At 42.4% G+C, this 24,750-nt stretch overlaps 1 protein-coding gene across 3 annotated transcripts in view; it reads right to left on the reverse strand.

The window, feature by feature from the left end:
• Positions 1-6,771: 6,771 nt before the first annotated feature.
• PRKCZ (protein kinase C zeta) overlaps positions 6,772-24,750 on the reverse strand; it is a 201,398-nt gene continuing 183,419 nt past the window's right edge. For 2 of the 3 annotated variants that reach the window (XM_069741677.1, XM_069741679.1), the window contains 2 exons: positions 21,709-21,824; positions 7,260-9,091 (listed from right to left, as the gene is read on the reverse strand). In XM_069741677.1, the coding sequence (XP_069597778.1) occupies positions 9,004-9,091; positions 21,709-21,824 (204 nt within the window). In that variant the 3' untranslated portion in view covers positions 7,260-9,003. Of the gene's footprint in view, positions 9,092-21,708; positions 21,825-24,750 lie in introns of all 3 variants that reach the window. The other variant, XM_069741678.1, reaches the window with a different exon arrangement.

Below are 24,750 nucleotides of genomic sequence, written 5' to 3' on the forward strand. Positions count from 1 at the left end.
CGCCACCCTGTGGTCGGCCCTCATAGCAATGCAGCATTTCTACTACATAGGAGCGATCTGATCATCGTTCCCATGTAGCTGAGCCGATCAGGCTATGCCAGCTTCTAGCCTTCCATGGAGGCTATTGAAGCATGGCAAAAGTAAAAAAAAAAAAAAATTTTTAAATATGAAAAAAAAAAAATAAAAATATAAGTTTAAATCACCCCCCTTTCACCCCATTCAAAATAAAATAATAAAAAACAAACAAACCTACACATTTGGTATCGCCCAATCCATCAATAAAAAAAAAAGATTAACCTGATCGCTAAACGGCGTAGCGAGGAAAAAAATTGAAACGCCAGAATTACTTTTTGGACATCGCAACATTGCATTAAAATGCTATAACGTGCCATCACAAGAACGTATCTGCACCAAAATTGTATCATTAAAAATGTCAACTCTGCACGCAAAAAATAAGCCCTCACCCGACCCGAGATCACAAAAAATGGAGACACTACGGGATCGGAAAATTGTGCAAATTTTTTTTTTTTACGCAAAGTTTGGATTTTTTTTACCACTTACATAAAAAATAACCTAGACATGTTTGGTGTCTATGAACTCGTAATATACAAGAAAAGGTTGTTTTTTGTATATTGTGTATGGAGGTAGCTGCTCCTGGTATGCACCTATTCACACTAGTTTGGATGTGCCAGTCGTTTTTCTGTCATTTCTATGAACTCGTAATGACCTGGAGAATAATGGCAGGTCGGTTTTAGCATTTAGTGAACCTAGCAAAAAAGCCAAACAAAAAACAAGTGTGGGATTGCACTTTTTTTTTGCAATTTCACCGCACTTGGAATTTTTTTCCCGTTTTCTAGTACACAACATGCTAAAAACCAATGATGTCGTTCAAAAGTACAACATGTCCTGCAAAAAACAAGCCCTCACATGGCCAAATTGACGGAAAAATAAAAAGTTATGGCTCTGGGAAGGAGGGGAATGAAAAACGAAAACTGAAAAAAGCTGGGGTTATGAAGGATTTAATTTTATAAAATTAACAAATTAGGCGTACTTACCCTCCGGCACTGCCCCTGGTTTTTGTTGACAAGGCTACAGCAGTGATTTCACTACTATGTTTGAGTCAATGATTGGCTGCAGCGGTCATGTGCTGCAGCTATGTTACCAAAGTGGGTAAATATGGTTCGTTTTGTTCTATGAACCTGAAAGAAGCCATTTAAAATATGAAAAATCTGATTTAATGTACAAAATGGTTTAAATGCCAGCACAGTGGCTCAGGGCTTAGCAGTGCCCGGAGTTCAAATCTCCACCATGGACAGCATCTGCGCGGAGTATGTATGTTCTCCCCGTTTTTCTCCAGTTTCTTTCCACACTACACAGACATATCTGATAAGGGATTTAAATTGTGAGCCCCAATGCGGACAGTGATGATGTCTGTAGAGTGCTGTGGAATTAATGGCGCTATATAAGTAAAATAAATTTTTTTTTCAAGTTTTTAAAGACAATCTCACTCCTGTTTCCTTGGGAAAAGAAATGTAAGTGATCCCAGTTTTCTAGCCATAAAAGTAAGGTCTGATAAAGTTAATTTTAATATATTATTGTGTACAAAACTGGGACAGGGATGTTCTTCGTTTGAGGCTAGTTTTTAGGGTGTCTGTGTATGGCAATGGTATATGCTCAAAGTACAGATCCATGATACGAATTAAACGGTCTCAGGTATCCAACTTCCTGAGCGGATGACAGCCCCTCACTATACTGATCTGTGATACTAATGCAGCCACTGAGATTCAATACTGCTGCATCTGTATTTTAGTTTTCCATTCTCGCTAGACTTTATTCTCTTTTGCAGACAAAAAATGCTTAATAAAGTAGTGCATGCTGCGTTTAGGGAAAACAGATTTTATATGTGAATAGACTCAAAGACTAAATAGATTTTTAAAAGTTTCCATCCATTCTTTGCGGTCTATAATATGGAGCTAATGTTAACCTCCTTGGAGAGAGACATTTTTCGCTTTCATTTTTTCCCTTCCTTGCTTTCCGAGAACCCTGTTTTTTTTTATTTTTTAAATTACATTAAAATAGCTGTACAAGGTTTTTTGGGGGACGAGTTGTAATTTTAACCCCTTAAGCCCCGAGGGTGGTTTGCACGTTAATGACCGGGCCAATTTTTACAATTCTGACCACTGTCCCTTTATGAGGTTATAACTCTAGAACGCTTCAATGTATCCCGGTGATTCTGACACTGTTTTCTCGAGACATATTGTACTCCATGATAGTGGTAAAATTTCTTTGCTATTACCTGCGTTTATTTGTGGAAAAACAACGAGATTTGGCGAAAATTTGGAAAATTTCGCAATTTTCCAACTTTGAATTTTTATGCCCTTAAATCACAGAGATATGTCAAACAAAATACTTAATAAGTAACATTTCCTACATGTCTACTTTACATCAGCACAATTTTGGAAACAAAATTTTTTTTTGTTAGGGAGTTATAAGGGTTAAAAGTTGACCAGCAATTTCTCATTTTTACAACACCATTTTTTTTTTAGGGACCACATCCCATTTGAAGTCATTTTGAGGGGTCTATATGATAGAAAATACCCAAGTGTGACACCATTCTAAAAACTGCACCCCTTAAAGGTGTTCACAACCACATTCAAGAAGTTTATTAACCCTTCTGGTGCTTCACAGGAATTTTTGGATTGTTTAACAAAAAATAAACATTTAACTTTTCTTCACAAAAAAATTTACTTCAGCTCCAATTTGTTTTACTTTACCAAGGGTAACAGGAGAAATTGTACTCCAAAAGTTGTTGTGAAATTTGTCCTGAGTACGCTGATACCCCATATGTGGGGGTAAACCACTGTTTGGGTGCATGGCAGAGCTCGGAAGGGAAGGAGCGCCGTTTGACTTTTCAATGCAACATTGGCTGGAATTGAGATGGGATGCCATGTTGCGTTGGGGAGTCCCTGATATGCCTAAACATTGAAACCCCCCACAAGTGACACCATTTTGGAAAGTAGACCCCCCTAAGGAACTTACCTAGATGTGTGGTGAGCACTTTGACCCACCAGGTGCTTCACAGAAGTTTATAATGTAGAGCCGTGAAAATAAAGAATTTTTGTGGGGAAAAAAAATGATTTTTTAAACACCCAGTTTTGTATTTTCCCAAGGGTAACAGGAGAAAATGGACCGCAAAAGTTGTTCTCCAATTTGTCCTGAGTACGCTGATACCCCATATGTGTGTGTGTGTGTGTGGGGGAAGAACCTCCATTTGGGCGCATGGCAGAGCTTGGAAGGGAAGAAGCGCCATTTGGAATGCAGACTTAGATGGATTGGTCTGCAGGCGTCACGTTGCATTTGCAGAGCCCCTACCTAAACAGTAGAAACCCCCACAAGTGACCCCCATGTTGGAACCTTGACCCCCCCCCCCCAAGGAACTTATCTAGATGTGTTGTGAGAACCCCCATGTATTTTACTACAGTTTATAACGCAGAGCCGTGAAAATAAAAAATCATTTTTTTCCTACAAAAGTTTTTTTATCCCCCAAATTTTTATTTTCCCAAGGGTAACCGGACAAATTGGATAACAACTTTTGGGGTCCAATTTCTCTTGAGTACGCTGATACTCCATATGTTGGGGTAAACCCCTGTTTGGGGACGCACCGGAGAGCTCAGAAGGGAAGAAGCACTGTTTTACTTTTTCAACGCAGAATTGGCTGGAATGGAGATCGGACGCCATGTTGCGTTTGGAGAGCCCCTGATGTGCCTAAACAGTGGAAACCCCCCAATTATAACTGAAACTTTAACCCAAACACACCCCCAACCCTAATCTCAACGGTAACCCTAACCACACCTCTAACCCAGACACACCCCTAACCCTAATCCCAACCCTGTTCCCAACTGTAAATGTAATCCAAACCCTAGCCCCAACCCTAATGGGAAAATCGAAATAAATACATTTTTTAAATTTTTTTTATTTTTCTTTAACTAAGGGGGTGATGAAGGGGGGTTTGATTTACTTTTATAGCGGGTTTTTTAGCGGATTTTTATGATTGGCAGCTGTCACACACTGAAAGACGCTTTTTATTGCAAAAAATATTTTTTTGCGTTACCACATTTTGAGAGCTATAATTTTTCCATATTTTGGTCCAGAGTCATGTGAGGTCTTGCTTTTTTGTGGGACGAGTTGACGTTTTTATTGGTAACATTTTCGGGCACGTGACATTTTTTGATCGCTTTTTATTCCGATTTTTGTGAGGCAGAATGACCAAAAAACAGCTATTCATGAATTTCTTTTGTTGGGGGGGGGGGGAGATGGGGGAGGCGTTTATACCGTTCTGCGTTTGGTAAAATTGATAAAGCCGTTTTATTCTTCGGGTCAGTACAATTACAGCGATACCTCATTTATATCATTTTTTAATGTTTTGGGGCTTTTATACGACTTTTTTAGGAAAAAATTATTTTTGCATCGCTTTATTCTGAGGACTATAACTTTATTTTTTTGCGGATGACGCTGTATGGCGGCTCTAAAGGCACAGATGATTGGCCTCGGGGAGACCAAAACATCCAACAACGCGGAGACACCATCACGTGTTTCTCAACGCAGTGATTCCAGAACACTGCCCCCATCCCTTATGGGAAATATGCAGATGCATGTAAAGAAGCTGCGGAGACACCATCACGTATGTATGGCGGCTCGTTTTTTGCAGGACAAGATGACGTTTTCAGCGGTACCATGGTTATTTATATCAGTCTTTTTGATTGTGTGCTATTACACTTTTTGTTCGGCGGTATGATAATAAAGCGTTGTTTTGCCTTGGTTTTTTTTTTTTACGGTGTTCACTGAAGGGGTTAACTAGTGGGACAGTTTTATATGTCCGGTCGTTACGGATGCGGCGATACTAAATATGTGTACTTTTATTTTTTTTTTTATTATTTAGATAAAGAAATGTATTTATGGGAAATATATATATATATATATATATATATATATATATATATATATATATATATATATATATATACACACATACATTCATTTTTTTTTCTTTTTTTTCTTAATTTAGGAAGAAAAATTTTTTTTCACACAACTATTTTTTTTTTTACTTTATAACATTGCCCCAGGGAAGGCATCATGTTATAAGGTCAGATCGCTGCTCTGACACTCTGCAGAGCACTGTGTCAGATCAGCGATCTGACGTGCACTGCAGAGAGGCTTCCCGGCGCTTGCTCTGAGCAGGCGCTGGTAAGCCACCTCCCTGCAGGACCCGGATGCAGCCCCTCGGCTATTTTGGATCCGGGGCCTGCAGGGAGGAGACGCTTGGTACAAGGTGAGCACATCGCCTTGTACCGAGGGGTCTCAGGAAAGCCCGCAGGGAGCCCCCTCCCTGCACAATGCTTCCCTATGTCCCCGGTACGCTGCGATCATGTTTGATCGCAGTGTGCCGAGGGGTTAAAATGCCAGGGGCGGTCCGTGACATATCTATATCCTGTATATTTTTTTTTTTTTACACAATGGTGTCTTTTCTAACAGTGAACAAATGAAACCAGTCGTATAACTTATGACAGGTTGTTAGAGGTAGTATTAAAATAATGTAAAAACTAGATAATTGTAAATGAGCTTCTTTATTAACGTGTACATCAATTTCTATAGAGGCCTACAATGTGCTGTGGGACCAGTACCTATAATCCCTGGCCACGTACAGAGCGGTCTCTCTGGCTTCATGCGTGCAGCAGTGTTTCAGTATAAAATTACAGGGGTGCATACCTGCATCATATGCCAGAATTTATTTTTTTTTTCCCCATCCATGACTATTTCCGTGAGGAACAACAAAACAAAAAAAAAATCCCTTTGTACCACATTACAGAATATTGGGGCTGCATTGTTCCTCTGATTTTTGTAAATGGTTTATTCTAAATCTGTAATAAGGGTCCTAATCATCATCTCTTGCATTGAGACCTTGGAGTCTTCAACATTACAGCTGAAACAAAAAAAATGCAAGAGATGTCCTTTTTAAAACATCATGTAAAAAAAGGTTATCCATTATTTTGATATTCATGACCTTTCCTTAGGATAGATCATCAATATCAGATCAGTGGGATAGCGGCAGCCCTACCATTCAACTCTACTTCCTGTGGAGCTGATAAGATGGGGTATCAGGCGGATCAGCACGGCTCTGACACATTCTAGTGGGCACTGCCGAAAGTGGCTACTCCGCTCCTTTCCATTTGTAAAGAATAGTTCAATACTATCAGAGTAGTGGACAACCAATAAGAAATATTGCTGTGACTACACAAATTACATGGTGGTAAAAGCTGGAACAAAATGGGCATTGTAAAGCTAGTGTTTCCATTAGATGCAGTTTTTATTAACCCAATGTCAAGAATAGATCATAAAGGAAGAAAGTATAAGGCTGGGGCTACTTTGGCCATAGTGCAAATGTCGCTGCTACATCGCAGCACAATAGAAGTGAACGGGGTTGCATTGCAACCTTGACATGCAGAGAATGATGTGAAATTGAAGCGGAACGAAAGGTAGAAACAAAGTAATAGTGGTATTGTAAAATACAATTCAGCGTGGATTAGCTTACTTTTTTTTCAGATTTTGTGATTGGACAACCCCTTTAAGAAAACTCATACATTATCCTTGCACTGCAATAAGCAGTGTATTTTCTGCAAGAAATACACTTTTTTTTTTTTTTACAATGCAATGTTTGCTGTGACCAGTCCAGATAAAAAAAAATACATTTCAGATACATACAAAAACTGAGTCTTTTTTATTTTTCAATAAACTCTTTTAATGTGCAAGAATATAAATGATCTTAATTATTTAATGGATTAGTATACCATCTTCTGCACAATTAACTTAGTCAGCAAGGTCTTAACTCATTGAAATTTACAAAACTACAAGAACATATTTACTGTTTTACAATCATTAAATTAGCTGTAATGTTCATTTACTATTCCAAATAAGACAACTAGATAATTACCAGAGCCATATTCTTCATATATTAGTCACCCTGCGCCCCCCTCCCCCAAACCACAATTAATTACAGCCTTCATTTTCTTTAATTTATAAAACAAGTTTTTTTTTTTTAATATATAAAAAATTTCCCCTTCATTGTGAACAAAACATTTGTTTTTGTTTTTTTTTCATACACTTGCATATGAGCAACAAAACTATTTGGCAACACAGGAACATTTGTAATGCCTTTAAATTAAATTGTATAAAATCAAGTAGTTTCTTTCTTTTTTTTTTTTCCGTTTGTGTTAAAGGGTCAGCAAATATACAGAATCTGTAATTCGTCCTTCGCGAGATACGTACATGAAGTTACACAGGACCAAATCTTTTGCTCCCTTCCCTGATGCAGTATATCATTTGGTCGGATACGTGGAATTACAGTGATCGCCCCCAGGTTTACCAAACAGCAGAAAATGGATTTGCAAATTCAGTGGGAATGCGTTTTTCCTGACTGGGGAGGGGAGAAGATCGCATGTCTCATGATTTAAATACTTTTCTTAAATAACTTAGTGGCTAAAGTATTAAATGGATGAATCTAGTAATTTTTTTTTTTTTTTTTAATCCTTTAGTTGAAGTTAGACAGTAACGTGTCATGAGCTGGAATGATCTGAGGACCAGAAAAACAAATGTACGTGAAACTTTAATAATTATTAATACTTGTACTAATTTTATGATAGTGTGCTTTTATTACACGGGCAAGTGCGTGGAATGTTTTCTTTTTTCTTACCCCTCAGTGGCCGCAAATAAATCATCATGTCACGTAGATCCGATGATTGTAATGTGTTATGTAAGCGAGGCACCCCCCCCCCCCCCCAGGCAAATAATGGAGAAGCGGCTTTTTTCGCTTCATAGGTTTAAGACATTGGTGTAAATCAGCGATCACATGTTTTCCGGTATAAGATTAAATTTTCATCTTAAACACTGGTCACCTAAATGCAAAAGTCTCTGGCGCATGGCTTCATCAGATACGTAGGAGAATGGAGGGTATCGGGAGGTTTTCGTCTTCACCTCTACTAAACAGCAGCTACACAACGGATCAAGCAGCCAACATCTAGAAAATGTATGCTCGACTAGGACGGGAAATGAAGGGAATGAAAGATTTTTTAAGTTCCACCTGTTAAGGCTTAAAGGGGACGTGTTATCAGGATCTATGGCCGAGCGTGTTTCTGCATGGAATACTGCATTGGAATTGTTCAGATAGCAAAATGTCATACACTACAAGCTAAGTATTAGGCACATTACATCGTTGATTTCCACAAAGCCATTCAAATGTGCAAATTTATTATTTCACCTCCCAGCAAATTGTTTTGGTTTTTCTTATTGCCTTTACTGCACCCAGATGGTTCTAGATTTAATGGAAGTGCAACACTGCAGTTTTTTATTTTTTAGAAAATAAAATCCAGATTACTTTTATAATATTACCAGTGCAATTACTTCAGTTAGGCTTCTGAGCAATGTGATTTTTTGTACGTAATCGATGTAACACAGCTTTCTTTAAATACCCACACTGACAAGTACCACGTTATTAATTTTTGGGAGGAGAAAGTCATTAAATCAGATGCTGTCAATTCATTTTCCAACCTCCTTTTGTTTTGTTTCCCAGGAGTGCAGCACATGGCATCTAATGCACTAATGGAAGCGGCTTGCTTACATGATTGCCTGAAATTAAACAGTTCTTCCATACAGGCGCCCTCAGATGGAATTTACATACACTGTAGACCCTTCAAAGAGGCAGGCACAAAAAGTGAAATCCCTTGTGTAACTGAGCCGGAAAGCCATCTCCTCATGTAGAGAGCAGCTACTACTCAGGAAGAGATCCACTATAAACATCTCCATTGTAGATGATTTTCAGCAGCAAATCCTGTAGTGCTGATCTGTACCAAGAACCTGGCATCAGTTTTCCAGCCTCGCATGCATATACTGTAGTTAAGGATACAAGTTCGGGATCAATCACATGGTTTTGTCCATAAATATCGCAGTCCTTCATACCGTCTCTTCTGTTGAGAGCAGCAATGGGTTAATATATTCAAAGCCTTCAAACTCTGATTGGTCTATTCGTTTTATTACGTCTCTGTGAAAGAAAAAAAAATTATGTAAGTTTATAAACGCATAATGGCAAAAAATTAAGAGTAGTGTCTAGTAAATCAGTATGGATGTCAAAGAAGGACTGTTAGGCTATGTTCACACGTTGTGCTTTTGCTTTGTTTTTTTTATATGCACATTTTAAACTGCGTTTTACAGTGCGGTCAAAAGCTATGAGATTTCAGAAATGTCATGCACGGTTTTTCCCTGACCGATTTGGAAAACTGCTCCATTTTTTAAAGGGAATCTGTCACCCCAAAAACAGCCTATAAACTAAGGCCATCGGCATCAGGGGCTTATCTACAGCATTCTGTAATGCTGTAGATAAGCCCCCGATGTATCCTGAAAGAAAAACAGGTTATATTATACTCGCCCAGGGGCGGTTCGGGTCCAATGGGCGTCGCGTTCCGGTGCCTCCCATCTTCATATGATGTCGTCCTCTTCTTTTCTTCCTGCTGCGGCGCAGGCGTACTTTATGTGCCCTGTTGAGGGCAGAGCAAAGTACTGCAGTGAGCAGGCATCGGGAAAGTCCAGAGGCCTGATGCATGCGCACTGGAGTACTTTGCTCTGCCCTCAACAGGGCACATAAAGTACGCCTGCGCCGGAGCCGCGGCAGGAAGACAAGAAGAGGACGTCATCTGATGAAGATGGGAGACCCTGGACCGCAGCGCCCATCGGACCCGAACAGAACAGGGACCACCCCTGGGTGAGTATAATATAACCTGTTTTTCTTATCTTTCAGGATACATTGGGGGCTTATCTACAGCACTACAGAATGCTGTAGATAAGCCCTGATGCCGGTGGCCTTAGGTTATAGGCCATTTTTGGGGTGACAGATTCCCTTTAAAATTGCAGCATGTCAATTGTTTGAGCGTTTTTTTTTTCCCCCCAACCCTACAAAGCAATGACTAAGAGCAGGGGTCCCCAACTCCAGGCCTCGAGGGCCACCAACAGTGCAGGTTTTCAGGATTTCTTTTGTGATCATCTGCACAGGTGATGATTCCAACCCCTGTGCAATACTAAGGAAATCCTGAAAACCTGCACTGTTGGCGGCCCTCGAGGCCTGGAGTTGGGGACCACTGACAGAGCAAAAAACACAGGTATCAGGCTTTGCTGAGTTTTAGGTGCAAATACCTAAGGAAGATGAATCATGTTTTTTGTGGGGGCACTAAACTTTATCAGCATACACAGGAGACAATAAAAATGCACCAAAAATCAGCACAAATACGCAGCAAAAAACTGCAGGAAAACCTGCGTTTTGTAGCAGCTTCTTTACTGCCACGAGAGCAGGTTTTGCCTGCAGAAAAACTAAAACCCAGCAAAAACACGTGTGAACAAAGCCTTACACTTACAATATATTATATCTCTATACGTTTATATAGTAAGCTCACGTAGTGGACATTGTATGGATATCAATTCCAGGTATGTGTATGTATTACAGCACTGGGCAAAGTGGATGAAAATGTACTAAATCTCAAATGGCAGAAAATAAAGCTGTAGTGGAAATTAACCGGCGAGTAATTTAAGCTACAGATTTTTCATAGTAGATTTTACCCTTTGCAATTCATAAGGTTGAAGCTGCAACACATCCACATGTAACTCATACAAATTTCCTTCTACATTTTGCAGAATATCTGCATGTTACCATACCCTACGCATGGTTGGCATCAGTCTTAGGCCTCATACAGTATCCATATACGGTAGATTAAGTGCTCATCTATAGGGCTCTTCACATGTGACTCTCTGTGTGGACCAAGTTTTCACAAAAAAAATCAAATAAAAGGAGATATGTCTTGTTTTCATCCAAGTCACACATGAAATGCCCATTCAAATCAATGGTTCCGTAAAAAAAAAAAAAAGCTGACAGCACATGGATACTCCTGTGTATGTCCTTAGAGAGCGGGGAAAAGCATGTTTGTTTGGTTGTTGGTTTTGATGCATATGAGTAAGGCCTCTTTCACACGTCAGTGTCTCCGGTACGTGTACTGACAGTTTTCTCACGTATCGGAGACACTGACACACGTAGACCCATTCAAATGAATGGATCTATGCACGTCTCCGTGTTTCTGTGTGCAAAACACGGAGACATGTCCGCTTTTCTCCGGCAGCACGTCCCGCAATATGTCCCACACACGTGCACACTCTCCTCCGTGTGCACGTACCACCCGCAGGAGAGACAGCGCTACAGTAAGCACAGGGTCCCCTGCGTGTGGTGCTGAAGGCAGCATTCATCTCTTCTCCCCGCAGGAGAGAAGAGATGAAAAGTCCATTTTTTTTCTCTTAAAAATAAAGTTTGTGGGTCACCTCCCGCCTCCCATCCCCTGTGCGCCCACCAGCTTGCAGAAAAATACTCACCCAGCTCCAGCGATGTCTCCTCTCAGCGGCCTCCGGCAGCTTGTCCTGTGTGAGCGGTCATGTGGTACCGCTCATTACAGTGATGAATATGCGCATATTCAGCACTGTAATGAGCAGTACCACGTGACCGCTCACACAGGACAAGCTGCCGGCGGCCGCTGAGAGGAGACATCGCTGGAGCTGGGTGAGTATTTTTCTGCAAGCTGGTGGGTGCACAGGGGATGGGAGGCGGGAGGTGACCCACAAACACTATTTTTTTTTTTTTTTTAATTAGTTTATTAATTTCAGAATAAAACAAACATTACACAGATTGCATTTGTCATTGTCAGTTATACCACAGGATACAGATAATTACAGAGATATATCCTATCCAAAATTTACAGGGGTAATACATTGTGCATGTTAAATCACTAGTACCTTATGAAATACCTATTACTAACTTTAACTACTTTAACCATCTATAGTAAGTCGCCAAAAGGAAAATCATACGCAAATCCTGCTCTGCAAACGATGTCCCCAAAACCACCCATCCATCTCCCCGCACACACATCCAGCCAGTATAGATTATATAGTATGATAAGAGGAGTTCCATCTACCCCAGATCTTTTCAAATTTACCTGGACATCCTCTAGTTTGGTATAGTGTTTTTTCATACGGGATAATCGAATTCACCAAATCCATCCAAGCTCTAAGAGTCGGGGGGGAACCACCCATCCATCTTAATGCCAACACCTTCCGTGCCATGAAGAGTGTCTCACGAAGGAAGATCCCAGTATAGTGATCCCACGTTTCCGCATCCCATACCCCGAATAAACAGGTCAATGGCTCAAGTGGGACAGGAATCGACAATAAAGATGTTAGTAGTGTCGTCACCTCTTTCCAGTAATGTAGAACTACCGGGCACCTCCAAATCATGTGAATAAAATCTGCATCATGTGTACGACACCGTAAACAATCTGACGAGAGGAGGCGACCCATTTTGAAAAGTCGTGTCGGGGTCAAATATGTCTGGTATATAATATATACCTGGGTCATCTTATTGTTTACTGAAGGAGAAACTTTGGTTGGAGATTCCAAAATTTCCTCCCATTCCTCCCCCAGTACATCAGGAAGAAGTTCCTCCCATTTCCCTTTGATAAAATTGATGGTGGACCCATCTCCGACAGATAATAGATACCGTATATACTCGAGTATAAGCCGACCCGAGTATAAGCCGACCCCCCTAATTTTGCCACAAAAAACTGGGAAAACTTATTGACTCGAGTATAAGCCTAGGGTGGAAATGCAGCATTTACCGGTGAATTTCAAAAATAAAAATAGATCATTGTTTCCCCATAGCTGTGCCATATAGTGCTCTACACCATTCATATTTCCCCATAGCTGTGCCCCATATAGTGCTCTGCACCGTTCACTGTGCCCCATAGCTGTGCCATATAGTGCTCTGCACTGTTCACTGTGCCCCATAGCTGTGCCATATACGGTGCTCCGCACCGTTCATTGTGCCCCCTAGCTGTGCCATATACGGTGCTCTGCACCGTTCACTGTGACCCCTAGCTGTGCCTTATACGGTGCTCTGCACCGTTCATTGTGCCCCCTAGCTGTGCCTTATACGGTGCTCTGCACCGTTCATTGTGCCCCCTAGCTGTGCCTTATACGGTGCTCTGCACCGTTCATTGTGCCCCCTAGCTGTGCCTTATACGGTGCTCTGCACCGTTCATTGTGCCCCCTAGCTGTGCCTTATACGGTGCTCTGCACCCCATAGATGTGCTCCATATACGGTGCTCTGCACCGTTCACTGTGCCCCATAGATGTGCTCCATATACGGTGCTCTGCACCGTTCACTGTGCCCCATAGATGTGCTCCATATACGGTGCTCTGCACCGTTCACTGTGCCCCATAGATGTGCTCCATATACGGTGCTCTGCACCGTTCACTGTGCCCCATAGATGTGCTCCATATACGGTGCTCTGCACCGTTCATTGTGCCCCCTAGCTGTGCCTTATACGGTGCTCTGCACCGTTCACTGTGCCCCATAGATGTGCTCCATATACGGTGCTCTGCACCGTTCACTGTGCCCCATAGATGTGCTCCATATACGGTGCTCTGCACCGTTCACTGTGCCCCATAGATGTGCTCCATATACGGTGCTCTGCACCGTTCACTGTGCCCCATAGATGTGCTCCATATACGGTGCTCTGCACCGTTCACTGTGCCCCATAGATGTGCTCCATATACGGTGCTCTGCACCGTTCACTGTGCCCCATAGATGTGCTCCATATACGGTGCTCTGCACCGTTCACTGTGCCCCATAGATGTGCTCCATATACGGTGCTCTGCACCGTTCATTGTGCCCCCTAGCTGTGCCTTATACGGTGCTCTGCACCGTTCACTGTGCCCCATAGATGTGCTCCATATACGGTGCTCTGCACCGTTCACTGTGCCCCATAGATGTGCTCCATATACGGTGCTCTGCACCGTTCACTGTGCCCCATAGATGTGCTCCATATACGGTGCTCTGCACCGTTCACTGTGCCCCATAGATGTGCTCCATATACGGTGCTCTGCACCGTTCACTGTGCCCCATTGCTGTGCCATATACGGTGCTCTGCACCGTTCATTGTGCCCCATTGCTGTGCCATATACGGTGCTCTGCACCGTTCATTGTGCCCCCTAGCTGTGCCTTATACGGTGCCCTGCACCGTTCACTGTGCCCCATAGATGCTCCACATTAATCTGTGCTGCCGCTGCTACTGCTGCAATAAAAAAAAAAAACACATACTCACCTCCCTTGATTGCAGCTCCCGGCGTCTCGTTCCGGCGCCTCCATCTTCCCGGCGTCTCTGCTCTGACTGATCAGGCAGAGGGCGCCGCGCACACTGTATGCGTCATCGCGCCCTCTGCCTGATCAGTCAGAGAGCGCAGACGCCGGGAAGATGGAGGCGCCGGCCGGGAAGATGGATCGGCGCCCGGCGGCTGGAACGAGGACAGGTGAATATAACATACTCACCTAGTCCTGGCGATCCTCGCGCTGTCCCTCTGCCTGGTCTTCGGCGCTGCAGCTTCTTTCTCTATCAGCGGTCACCGGCACCGCTGATTAGAGAAATGAATAAGCGGCTCCGCCCCTATGGGAGGTGGAGCCGCTTATTCATTTCTGTAATGAGCGGTCCCACGTGACCGCTGAAGAGAGGAAGAAGCTGCAGAGCCGAAGCCCGTGGGACGGCAGGGACAGCGCGAGGATCGCTGGGACTAGGTAAGTATACCCCAGCGCCCTCAGCCCCTCACCTGCCGACCCCACCGCTACCGTGACTCGAGTATAAGCCGAGGGGGGCACTTTCAGCCCTAAAATTTGGGCTGAAAATCTCGGCTTATACTCGAGTATATACGGTATGTATACAAAGAGGAAATCAGTCCTTGGGGTCCCTGCGATTTGAGAATGCCTATCAGAGGTAAAGATGAAATCGCTCGACCTGTACCAACACTTCGCATGTGCGACTGGAAAGCTGACCTTAGCTGTAGATACCGGAAAAATTGAGATCTCGGGATGTTATAAGTTTTTTGCAGTTGTTCAAATGATACAAAAACCCCTTGGGCATGTACGTCACCTACCGAGAGAACACCACATGAGATCCAGAAATCAGTAGATGGGTGATTCAGTAGCTCTGGGATACAACTATTATTCCACAATGGCATTTCAGCTACTATATCTACAAATTTAATAACTCTTTTAATTTGTCTCCATATTAATCTTGCCAATCGGAATAAAGGTAGTAAACGAGGAGTACTGACTTTCTCTATCTCCAAGAACCCCAGTGGGCAATCAATCCGGGCAGAGTGAAGTAAATGACTCTCAGAGTTGGGCAGAGAGTTATTGGGCATCCATTTATTTATCGCCTTAGCTTGTCCAGCAAGATAGTACAAATAAAAATTTGGTAAGGCCACCCCACCCCCTTTTTTCGGTCTCTGCAGAGTAGATAATTTAAGTTTAGGCCTAGTCTTCCCCCATATAAAGGATGTGATTAAGGAATTTAATTTTGTAAAGAAAGACTTAGGTATTGACATAGCACTACGTTGAAAGCAGTAATTAAGCTTGGGAAGCAATATCATTTTGATTAAATTAATGCGGCCTGCAACAGAGAGAGGGAGTTTGCTCCAAGTTATGAATTTAGATTTGACCATATCCAGTAACGGATAGATGTTAAATTGAAGGTCCAGCCGTATACATTGAGACATATGGATACCTAAATATTTGAAATTAGAAACGATAGGCAGAGGCGATAGAGCCTCGAGATCGGGCATCGGAGTGTGAGATAGAGGCATCAGGGCAGATTTATCCCAATTTATATAAAGACCAGAGAATTTACTGAATTTATCTATGGTCGCTATTACTTGTGGCAATGTTTCTTCCATTTTATCCATAAATATTATCATATCGGCATAGAGTCCTATACTGTCCACACGGTCCGCAATATTTATTCCCTTAAGATCCATAGAGGATCTTATGCGTATTGCCAAGGCCTCTATTGCAAGGGCAAAAAGGGCCGGGGACAGAGGACATCCTTGGCGGGTTCCTCTGTGCAGGGTAAAAGAATCAGAGATGGAGTTATTCACAATTATACGCGCCTTGGGATTCTTATATAATGTGTCTATCCCTCTAATAAATTTATCCCCAAAACCGTATTTCCGTAGGCACGCAGATAGGAAAGGCCACTCAAGAGAGTCAAACGCCTTGGCCGTGTCTAGCGATGCTAATGCCCAATTATTATCTAACTCCAGAGAACTGTATTGAATCACCGATTGGACCCGCCTGATATTGATGGAAGTGCTTTTTCCAGGCATAAAGCCGGTTTGGTCTGGGTGTACAAGGTCCAGTATGATTGTGTTCAGCCTAGTAGTTAAAATTTTGTTGAAGATTTTGTAATCTACATTTACAAGAGATATGGGGCGATACGATCCACACTCCAGAGGATCCTTTCCCTCCTTCTTAAGTACAATAATATTTGCATCGTAAAATGTTTCGGGCATGAGTTCTCCCTCCCATATATTCCGAAGTACCTTCAGTAAAAGTGGTGCCAAGTGGCCTCGATATTTCTTATATAACTCAACGGGAAATCCGTCAGGTCCCGGGGCCTTCCCAGTGGCCATATCCGTGATAGCTTGCTCTACTTCCTCTAAGGTAAACTCAGCCTCCATAAAGGCTTGCTGGGCTGGACTCAGTGAGGGGAACGCTATATCCGATAGATAGTCTAAACATTCTGGGACACCAAGATCACTACTAGCCCTATATAATGATTTATAATAATCATGAAAACACCGGAGAATCCCTTCAGTAGAGGATACCAATGTACCGTCAAGTGCCCGGATTTGTAATATTGTATTAGAGGTGTTATGTTGGCGTACTAAAAAAAGCTAGAAATGTACTGGCCTGGTTCCCCAATTCGAAGTAGGATTGACGGGTAAAGAATAATTTGCGTTTTGATTTAGTGTCTATATATTGAGTATATAACCTCTGGGAAGTAAGCCATTCCGCCCTGTTACCACTAGTTTGGTTAGCCACATAGGCGGCCTCCGAGTCTCTCAACCGTCGCTCCATCTCCCCATCTTCCCCTGCCGTTATCCGTTTGATATAAGAGATCGTGGAGGATAGACATCCCCTTAAGTATGCTTTTAGAGTATCCCAAAATAAACCAAGATTTGGAGGGTCTGGATGAGTGTAGATAAAGCATTTCAGCTGATCAACCGTTCTATCACTAGAATCTATTAATTTCAACCAAAAGGGGTTCAATTTCCAGGGTATATTGTTATTTAATTTACCGTATTTAAGTTTAAGAATCACTGGACTATGATCCGATACCCCCCTATTGCCATGTTCAACACTATCCACCCATAATGCCAGGCCGCAAGATCCAAATATGTAGTCTATACGAGATAGAGACCGCTTAGTTGATGAATGGCAAGTGTATTCCTTTACCTCAGGGTGACGTATTCTCCACAAGTCCAACCATCCACTACCATCCATAAACAGTGCCAATTGTGAGGGGGACTGGGGAGAAGGCCCTCCAGATATCACGTCGTCAAGCCTCAATCTATCCATGGAATTATCCATGACTAAATTAAAATCCCCCATACAAATAACGCTAGCATCAGGATAATTTAGGGAGAAACCCATTGCCATGCGAAGAATCGATATATTAGCCGGGGGGGGGGGGGGGGGGGGGGGGGATTATAGACACATAATATCACATATTCCTGTGTGTTAATAAAGGCGTGTACAAAAACAAAGCGACCCTCTGGATCTCGTCGTGCCTCTCTAGCTTCCCATCTAACATTCCTATGTATCAGCAGTGAGACCCCTCTTGAATAACTGGTATGGAATGCGTGAAGGGACCATTGCACCCAGGGCTTTTGTGTACATTTAACTGTGTCTCTGGTCAGATGTGTTTCTACAAGAGCTACCACATGGGGATGATAGCGTTTAATCTGCGAAAAGACCTTTATTTTCTTTCGGGGAGTCTTAATACCCCGTATGTTCCACGTCATGCATATAATCTCAGACCCCATATCTACACTTAGAAAAAGGAAAAATATACACCATAACCTGAACAGGAATCAGGGACATACCGCAGAGCACAAAATTACCAATGGCGACTAACAAACTTATCAAACAATCAAAACTGGTATAAAAACCCATACAAAACAAAACTTGAACAGTAGAGGAGTATAATCCTACACTCCTACAGTCAGATAGCAAAGGGGATACCCTCACTGAAACCAGCGTCCGGTATTTTTTGATAAGCTCAGCACCTATACAGAGAGCTCCAATTTGTGTTGCCATTGAACAATTATAACAGCTCAGGAGTCCGGTACACCAGACACCTTGTATGACCGCAACCATTCGGCTGCCTCCGCCGGATCTGTAAAGAACAGGGAAGAACCCTCATGGACAACGCGGAGCCGAGCCGGATAAAGCATGGAGTAGACAATGTTTTTATCCCTGAGCTGCTTCTTAACTTCCATGAACCGAACCCGCTGCTTTTGGAGCTCCATGGAGAAATCAGGGAAGATTGAAATTGCAGCATTATTGAACTTAATAGGGCCCTTCTGTCGCACCAAGCGAAGAATCGCATCTCTGTCTCTGCAATTGAGGAGACGAGCCAAAAAAGGCCGGGGCGGAGTTCCGGGGGGAAGAGGTCTGGTTGGGACCCTATGAGCCCTCTCCACAGAAAATGTTGAGGAGAATCCATCTCCCAGGGAGGTTTTAAGCCAATCCTCTAGAAATTGCTCAGGTTGCTGACCCTCCGAACGTTCCGGTAGGCCGATGATTCGAATATTATTGCGGCGCAGTCTGTTTTCCAGGTCATCTGCTTTTTGTTTCCAGGCATTTACAGAACCGGCAGCCTTTGACAACTTAGCTTCCATAGGGGTAATGGCGTCTTCTATATGAGACACTCTTGTTTCAATTTCCGAGATACGTCCTCTCATAGCTTGCATATCGTGGCGCAGACGGCCCACTTCTGTGTGTACGTCTTCTATCTTTTCAGTAAGAGAAGATCTAGTGAGGGATATGGCCTGCATTAATTGCTCAGACGCTTGTTTAAGAGTCAGATCGTCTTGCTCTCCCTCCTCATTACTGTCAGAGAGACGATTTTTCCCCCGTTGGTTCTGTGTAGGATTATTTCTGAGAGTGCGTATATTATCAGGGGCATCTTCTCTGGCATATTTCCTTAATTTGTCAGCAGCCCCAGCACCTTTGGAATGATGCATAGTGATCAGCAGAAGGGCCCCACAAAAGGATCACCTTTATAGTTATGGCTAGTCTATTCCACAGCAACAGTCCCAGCAGAGTTAAATATCCAAGCAGATCCTAGAAGGGTTACTGGCCAGGCAGAAAGATTGTCAGGGGTTAATGAAGTAGCAACTGAGGATTCGTCCAGGCACTGCGCCTTGAAGCAGCCTCACAGCCCCCACAGGCAGAGCAGCAGGGAGGGGGTTAATCCCTCCAGAGTTATGGCGCCAGCAGGGGTTTATCTGATAAGGGGGATGCAGGGCCCAATCTTCCAGGGCACACACCGCACCACCCCCCTACTATTTCAGGTTATCAGCTCACTCCTCAAGCTGCACCGCTGATGAACTGTAAAGCACCGCTCTCCTTGCTGCTGGAGTGCGCGCTATGATAAGGTCTGCTGCCTCCCCGGGCACTGCCGACCACTCCAGACCCCGCACCTGTTATCCGGCGTTCCCCAGCGCTCCTTCACTGCAGCGCAGGCATCTGCTGTGTCTCAGGGGAAGAGACACCCGGCTGGTGCTGCGTCCTGCCCGCCGGAGCGTGTGCACAAAAATGGCCGCTGCAGCCCAGGGATTCTGTCGCCCTTCCAGGCCGCCTCCACGTCTGTCGCCCCAGGACTCCAAAACTGCCAGTCAAAGAGACCACCGGGCTCCTGAGGTCCTGAGAGTACCGTTCCGGCCGGTACAATCAGTGGTTTAGGGTTTTTTTATGGCAGGATACGAGTCAGGATGGCCGGAGCTCCACGAGGTGCGACTTCTCTCTAAAGTTACATAGCCACGCCCCCCCACAAACTTTATTTTTAACTTAAGAAAAACCTTGATTTTTCATTCCTTCTCTCCAGCGAATGCTGCTGGGGAGAAGGAATGAATGCCGGCTTCAGCACCACACACAGGGGGGACAGCGCTTAACTGTAGCGCTGTCTCCTGCACGGTCCGTGTGGTCCTCAGGCGGCACACGGCTGCCGCACGTGTGCCACGTGAGCACACGGACACGGATAACTTCGGTACCGATCTGGACGTGTGAAAGAGGCCTAAAATGGATAAAACACTTCCTAAAAATACACACAATCAAAAACTAATGAAAATGAAATCCGGCACACTGATAAGGACCTTTTTTGTTATTTTCCCATATGCAAAAAAAACCCCCAAGCATTTAAATAAGACCTTAGTCATATTGTGATGCGCAATCAGCAAGTATCGTTCACCCGTCCTCTCCTAATAAATAGGAAAGATGCACAACGCCTGCCAATTGTGCACACGTCTGCACTGTTCGCCACCCGGTGTGAAAGTGAGCGACGTCTGGGAAACTCTTCAGAGTGGGATTAACATAAAGCAACTCATTTTGTTAGCGCATAACCAGAAGGCTCTAAGTGCATGCACCGGAATAAACATCTCTCAGGGCGAGATGACCGATTCTCTGCCATCTGTATAATGCTTTTCAATTTTTAAAATAACATTTTTGCAACATTTTGGAGTGAAGAGGTAATCTATCACTCTGAAAACAATAGAATGCGTTTGTTTTGTCTTTGCCGTTTAGTTTGGGGGAGACAGTTGTAGAGAACTATAGAAAATATTTTGTTATACTTGTCCCTTGATAAGCTGATCACAGAAAGTCTCACTACTGGGACTGCCAGCGATCAGCTGAAGGATTGAGATAGAAAGTGTTCAATTTCCCTGCAGTACCAATGAAGCATGACAATTCCCATTGCAGCAGTGAACTGTCTACTGTATAATGCATGTGTCTGTCCGCCACAGTAAGAGACATCCTACTTATGCTTTACTCACTGGCTAATAGAGGAGGACCCTAATTGTGACAAACCACTATAACACACTTCCTAATTACCTTTTAAAATGGGTTTTATAACTTGGACAACCACTTTAACGTTGTAGTAGTAATTGTATGTGGACATTTTGACTACTTGCATTGACCTGTCTCTGTAGCGGACAATTTAGTTTTATAACCCTTAGGAAAAAAGGGCTCATAAGGGTATACTCAAAAGCAGCAGCTTTCATCTGAACAGGCCATGATGATATCCATGCTCATGGTGCAGAATTTTGCACTACTGAACACTCATATCTACAGGTTAAAAGGGGTATTTCCATCTCCAAAATCCTATCCCAATATGTAGTAATTATAATACTCACACTATTAGAAAAACTATACTATAGTTATAATTGGAGGAATTTGCTAATTCACAATCTCTTACCCACTGTATAGGTCATTGTAGTATCTTTGGTATCCATGGTTACGACCACTCAGTGGCAGGTGCTAGTGGTCGTAACTATGGATTCATAAACTTATGCACTGCACATGGGGTAAGTGACATCGCGAATTAGAACAACTATACTAAATTTCGAATTGGAAGTATTTGCTAATATTATTACACCTACTACATATTAGGATTGGATCTGCAAAATAGGATAAAAAGGTTATTACAATGTATTTATGGATTTTTATTTTGTACGTACTCGTCATCCGGTGTGAGCTGCACGGGTTCACTGGTAAACTGAGTGTCAAAGTTCTCCAAACCATAATCGTCTGTGATCTGAGGCTTGAAGGGAGGAATAACCTGCTTTTTCTCCAGCTGTAAGGAGAGAATAAATTACTGTGTATTAAGAACATGTAAAACACACAAGTTATATTACCCCCTAATCAGATTTTGGCAACTGTTACGACTGGTATTATTTTGAAAACCTGTGTGTTCTTCACAAGTAAGTTCCATTCCTGTGATAAACATCATCTTGTAAGTCAGCTACACTACATCAGAAACAGATAATCGTGAAAAGGTGCCACACAGATTCTGGCCTAGGTTTAACCACATTTACCGCAAAGAAACATTCGCACATAAGGAATATGGTATTTTTTTAATTTACGTACGGTACTTGTAGCAAAAAGGTAGTAATGAACGCACTACTTGGAGTCAGCATTGCTATTTATGTGATTTAGTCTATTCACAGGACTATTAATGGTCAATCACTGCCCCATAAAATAACTTAGATGCCAATTGATTAAGGCTGATGATGCGCACACCATTCTTAACGAAGGGATTGCTGGAGAATGAGGAGCCATTTTGCTGCAGATTCCAGCCCTACTAATCAATGGGGAAATGCATCTAAAATGCAAGTGTTTTATTCTACGTTTTTCTTGAGAACACATTAGTATTTGCAGCGCTGCAAATACTGAAGGTGTGCACATACCCTTAATCCTTCACGCACTGAATAAACTTCTCCACAGGTTCAGTAACATAAAAGTATAAAGAGGAAGATATACAGTAGATTAGGGAAAAAAAATATTTGAAGTGTTTTCCTAATAGCGTTTCAGGAGCATCTCTCCCCGTACTCTTGGCTTTCTGCTTGCCAGGGGGCATTGCGCTCTTCCCGATTAAAAGCTCGGACCAGTGAGATGACTTGAGCCAATAATCTGAACAGTGCACTCTCCAGTGCTGGAAGCTTTGCACTTTGCCTCTGTAGTCTTGGAGGGAGCACTGAAGTGGGTTTAATACAGCAAGTTTGAGAGCAGCACTTACAAGCTTTTTTTCTATAGAGCTTGTAAGTGCTGCACTTCTTGCCTAGTAAATATTACTTCTAGACTGGAGAGATTACTGGGAAACTAAGCAATGAGCAGTAAAAATAATATTAACACTCGCTCCATTCTTGAGAAGAGGTTTTTTCGCCCTAATTTCAGCACACATTCTGCACTAACAAGAATCCACAAACAGCTTAGATTTGTACTTATTTTTTAATACAAAGTTGAAATCTGCATCAGTAGAACAAAATTATTGGAGAGGAAAATGGTTGCAACATGTGGATCAGTGTCATGTCAAACTGCAAAGCAGAGGCCCAGCCCAAAGGAGAGCGCAGATTTCTGCTGCGGATTCTCTTGCAAATCTGATCTAGGATTGTTCTCAAGTTATTTTCCGGACCACACGGCATTCCTTCTTACTGCTTTTTGTCAATATTGAAAAAAAAATGACCTTGCCATGGACTCGGACTACCCGGAAACTCTCTGTATGAGATAGGTATTTCTTGATAAAGGCTAAAAACAAGCCAAAACGTTGAATTATATACCTTATTTACTTGACTTGCTTGGCTACCGAGTGTTGGATGCACAAGGAAATGCATTATTTTTTGGGAAAATGCATAATAAACTATATCATTCATTTGGAACTTGTAGTGTGCCGCAGTTATTTTTCAATATTGACATACGTTTTTTCTCCTGAGCGCCTCCTTTTAGCAGTGAGCACCCCATATATATTCTCTGCTACTGCTTTTTAACAGCATTTTGCAATTTTTATACATTCTAGGCGAGAACCCTTTTAGGCTATGTTCACACGCTGTGTTTTTGCTGCTTTTTTATGCAGATTTTCAGCTGCATTTCACTGTACCAGTTAATTCTATGAGATTTCAGACATCTCATGCACACAGCTTTTTGTTTTTTCTTTATGGTTTTGTCAAAAAGCTGCATTTTTGCAAAATGCAGCGTGTCACTTCGTTCAGCCTTTTTGCACTGTTTTTCACCCATTGAAAGCAATGAGTAAGTGCAAAAAATGCAGACATCAGGTTTTGGTGCCAAAACCTGATAATTTAGTGCATAAATTTTTTTTTATTCAACTTTATCAGCATGCACAAGAGACAAAATGACAAACACACAGTTGAAAAAAAAATTTTTTTTTTTGCAAAAAACGAGGCAAACACTCATCAAAACCTGCTTTTTTAACGTTTCTTTACAACCAAGAGAGCAGGTTTTGCCTGCAGGAAAAAGCAATGCAACATGTGAACATGGCCTAACAAAACCTTATAATCCAGATGTTGTTTCCCTTGAGATGAATTCAGACTATTCACCTGTGCATAAGAAACCGGATATCGGGCAGGTACAAAAAAAAAATCCTAAAAACTATAGATCCTTTTCACCAAGACAACCCTATTCTGTCTGCTCTATAGACTATTAACGCATAGAAATATCACGGGAGTCTCCCCCATTAGCTACAACAGAGGGCCCCAATACTAAACAGGTTCTCCCTCTGATGAATCCTCAAACACCATATATATGCAAGACTCGCAAGTAACACATATCCCTGGAAGTGTTTGTAGTGAGATTCACTAACTTCATGTGTCGGCACTGAAGAAAAATAACTTCCACATTTTTAATATTCACTAAATGGCTTTAATTTTTTGTTGCCATTCTTTAACATTTTCCCGATCCCCATGTGGTTAAACGTACAATCCTGTAAGTATACACTAATTATATTTATTCCCATCATCCTCAGTCAATACTAGGGCCTGTTATCCCCTACTGAGGGCTTTGCCTATATCCAAATCATTACCGTACAGATAGTAACTCCCTTCCCTCGAGACCTAAATGTCTATAGTCTTATTTTAAACTAGAAAAAAAAAAAAGAAGTGTCCCAGCCAAAGATCACACCATGAAACAATTTAATGTGTATTAGGATATTAAAAGGAATCTATCATGAGAAAACAAATCAGTGCACAGGTCCAGAGGCGCTATCCTGA

The sequence above is a fragment of the Ranitomeya imitator genome, chromosome 10 (assembly GCF_032444005.1).
Source record: "Ranitomeya imitator isolate aRanImi1 chromosome 10, aRanImi1.pri, whole genome shotgun sequence".
Taxonomy (NCBI): domain Eukaryota; kingdom Metazoa; phylum Chordata; class Amphibia; order Anura; family Dendrobatidae; genus Ranitomeya; species Ranitomeya imitator.